Consider the following 2789-nt stretch of genomic DNA (forward strand, 5'->3'; position numbering starts at 1 on the left):
CCCTAACAACCAGGGCCACCCAGAAAAGAGAACAGAATCAGCTTACATTTGCACAAATTTAATCCCTACTGTTCTGGGCCCCAATTCCAGAGCCCTCAGGGCCACATGTCCCTTCTCCTGGTCAGCCAAGGCCTTGTCATCCACCACATCCCTCCTATGGGATGCCCAAGCAGGACCAGGCCTCCCAGGGGCCACTCTGTCCCCACCTTGACTCTTGTTGAATAGGGACACATGACCTTGCTCTAACCTTGATCTGGCCCCATTCTGGAGGGGGAGATCAGGGGCCCATTAGGAGAGGCAGCAGCCAGGTCAGGAGAAGGAGCCAGGCGGAGGTGCAGGGGCCTGAGAGAGCCCTGTTGCTCATTTGGTTCTTGATCCATTTGCTGTATTTGGTGACGCGTGTGTACACACCTGGGTTCTGTGCTTTGGCACAGGCCTTTTCCCAGGACATCACCCCAGCCAGAATCCACCTGTCCTCCACTTCGCAAGCCAGCGGGCCCCCAGGGTCCCCCTAGGCAAAGAGAGGGGCGTGACGGAGGCTCTGGGCCCAGCTGGGACCAGGAATCAGGGGACCCAGAACGCCCACTCGGAGTTCCACTTGGAAGATCCTTTCGCTTCCTTCAGGATCTCACTACCCAGGGTCCTGCTTCAGCGCCAGAGTTGGGGACCGGCCCCAGAATATTAGGCAAAATCAAAGTCACAGGGGAAGAGGGATGGGAGCAGAGCACTACCTAGGGATGGTGACAGAAGGAGGCCAAGCTAACCCCTCCCCGGGGACCTCCCCCTCACCAGGGAGTCCTTCCCAACAGGAGAGCCCTCAGAACCTTCCCAAACTCACATTGCACAGGTTTTCTCCATAATTGGTGGCACAGATCATGTCCCCCAAGATAAGGGGGAGGATGTGGGAGATGGGGGACTCTTTCCGGTAAATCTGGTCACACCTCTTGTTGTCCATGATAAACACCTCCGCCTCTTGCAGCTCTGGGGTCAGCGTGGAGTTGGCTGCCAAAGAGCCCAGTAGGGCGAGGATTAAGCCCTCACTCCACCCAGCCCTGGCCATTTCCCAGGGTCCTGTCACCTCCATCCTGGGGACTCAGCCCGCCCACCCCTTAGCACTTCCATGGCCTCCTTTCCTGGCCCTCCCCCTGCCAAGGGGACCAGGTCTGGCAAGCCCGTGTTTCTCTGGGAAGCTGTCGTCTCTGCACCAAGAAGGTGCCGTCCAAGTCACAGGGACAAGCTGAGAGCCAGCCACATGCTGCTGCTCTCCAGCCTGAACCCGGCCCCGGCTGCGCCCTCCGCCACCTGAATGAAGCTCACTCCTCCTACAGGTAGCTCAGGCCCAGAGCTCACCCCACACCCCTCTCAGCTGGAGTTCAAGATCACCTGACAAGCCCGCAGGTGGGGCTCAGGAGTTCAGCGTGGACCCTTGAACCAGGAGGTCGTGGTTCAATTCCGGGTCAGGGCACAGGCCCGGGTTGCAGGCTCAATCCCCAGTGTGGGGCGTGCAGGAGGCAGCCGATCAATGATTCTCTCTCATCATGGATGTTTCTCTCTCTCTCCCTCTCCCTTCCTCTCTGAAATCAATACAAAAATATATTTTTAATAAATGATCACCTAACAAGTCTTTCCCTGTCACCCTCCGCTCGGGTGAGCTCCCTGGGGGCAGGGCATGTGCTCCCACTGCCAAGGCCCAGCGTGTGGCAGATGCTTGAAGTCCGTCAAGTGAACACATGAGTGCGCAAATGTGTGACTCCCTGACTCTGAGCTTCTGATAGGCTGGCCTGAGGGCCCACGGCAATGGGCAGCAGTGCCCACGTGAGAACCAGTCTTAACACATTAAGGACCAGGGGCCGGAGGTCACGGCCACGAGTTCCCTGAGATGCCCTGAGAGGGGGCCCAGCAGGCACGGCCCCAGGAGGAACTGCTGCAGCCTCTGTGGGACCCCCAACCCCAACCCCCTCCTGCTCACCTGAGTAGCGCAGCTTGGCCTGGCTCCAGCCGGTCACCCAGCACTGCATCCCCACCTTCAGGTCGAAGGTGGGCTCCGGGAGGCAGATGGGCTGAACGTACTTGCTGAAGACGACGGGAGTGTGCAACTGCAGGAGGGCGACGTCGCCTATGGTGAAGGTCCGGCCCCAGAACTTGGGGTGCATGATGATGTCCTTCACCTGGATCGAGACGGCCATCCTGGGGTTCGTGGGCTTCAGCTGCGCGGTGCCGAGAGTCACGGAGTACTCTTTGGTGCTACAGGGGACACAGAGCCCCACCTGGTAGGTGTCAGGGTCCCCAGGACACCTGCTCCTACCTCCACCCAAGACCCCTCCCTTTGCAGGCGTCCAGCGGATCCAGCCTGGAGGCCCTTGGGGCCAGAGATGGGCTGCCTCCCCATCCATCATTCAAGTTGATTCAAAGTGTCCTGGCCTCTGTGTTGTGTGTACAGAGGTTGGTCTACATGTATGTTTTCATGCATTAGGAGTGGGGTGCCATACTGAGTTTGTTGCCCTACTTAGCACACGGTCTTTGTTGCTTGGGGCTCCCTGTAAGGTCCCCCTGTCTGGGCACTCCTTCCCATGCCCCCCACCTCTCCATTCATGTTGCTTCAGAGGAAGCGAGGAAGCCACACAGGGCCTGTTGCAGCCCCGGGTCTCCAGGCCCCCGACGCGTGGCCGCACTCACCCTTTGATGCAGTGGGCAGCAGTCACCACCCATTTGTGGTCAATGAGGGCCCCTCCACACACGTGCTCATCTTCCACACGGAGGCTCACCTCCCAGGGCCAGTGGCGGCTCAT

The 2789-nt window shown here is 59.3% G+C and overlaps 1 protein-coding gene across 1 annotated transcript; it reads right to left on the reverse strand.

The window, feature by feature from the left end:
- Nucleotides 1–254: 254 nt before the first annotated feature.
- PRSS45 (protease, serine 45) lies at nucleotides 255–2789 on the reverse strand. The gene is made up of 4 exons (XM_006770561.2): nucleotides 2677–2789; nucleotides 1970–2244; nucleotides 839–1002; nucleotides 255–511 (listed from the first exon to the last, which is right to left on the reverse strand). Exons 1-4 carry the CDS (start codon nucleotides 2787–2789, stop codon nucleotides 278–280), a joined length of 786 nt encoding a protein of 261 aa, XP_006770624.1. The 3' UTR covers nucleotides 255–277.

Source organism: Myotis davidii, unplaced genomic scaffold (genome assembly GCF_000327345.1).
Source record: "Myotis davidii unplaced genomic scaffold, ASM32734v1 scaffold663, whole genome shotgun sequence".
NCBI classification, from domain to species: domain Eukaryota; kingdom Metazoa; phylum Chordata; class Mammalia; order Chiroptera; family Vespertilionidae; genus Myotis; species Myotis davidii.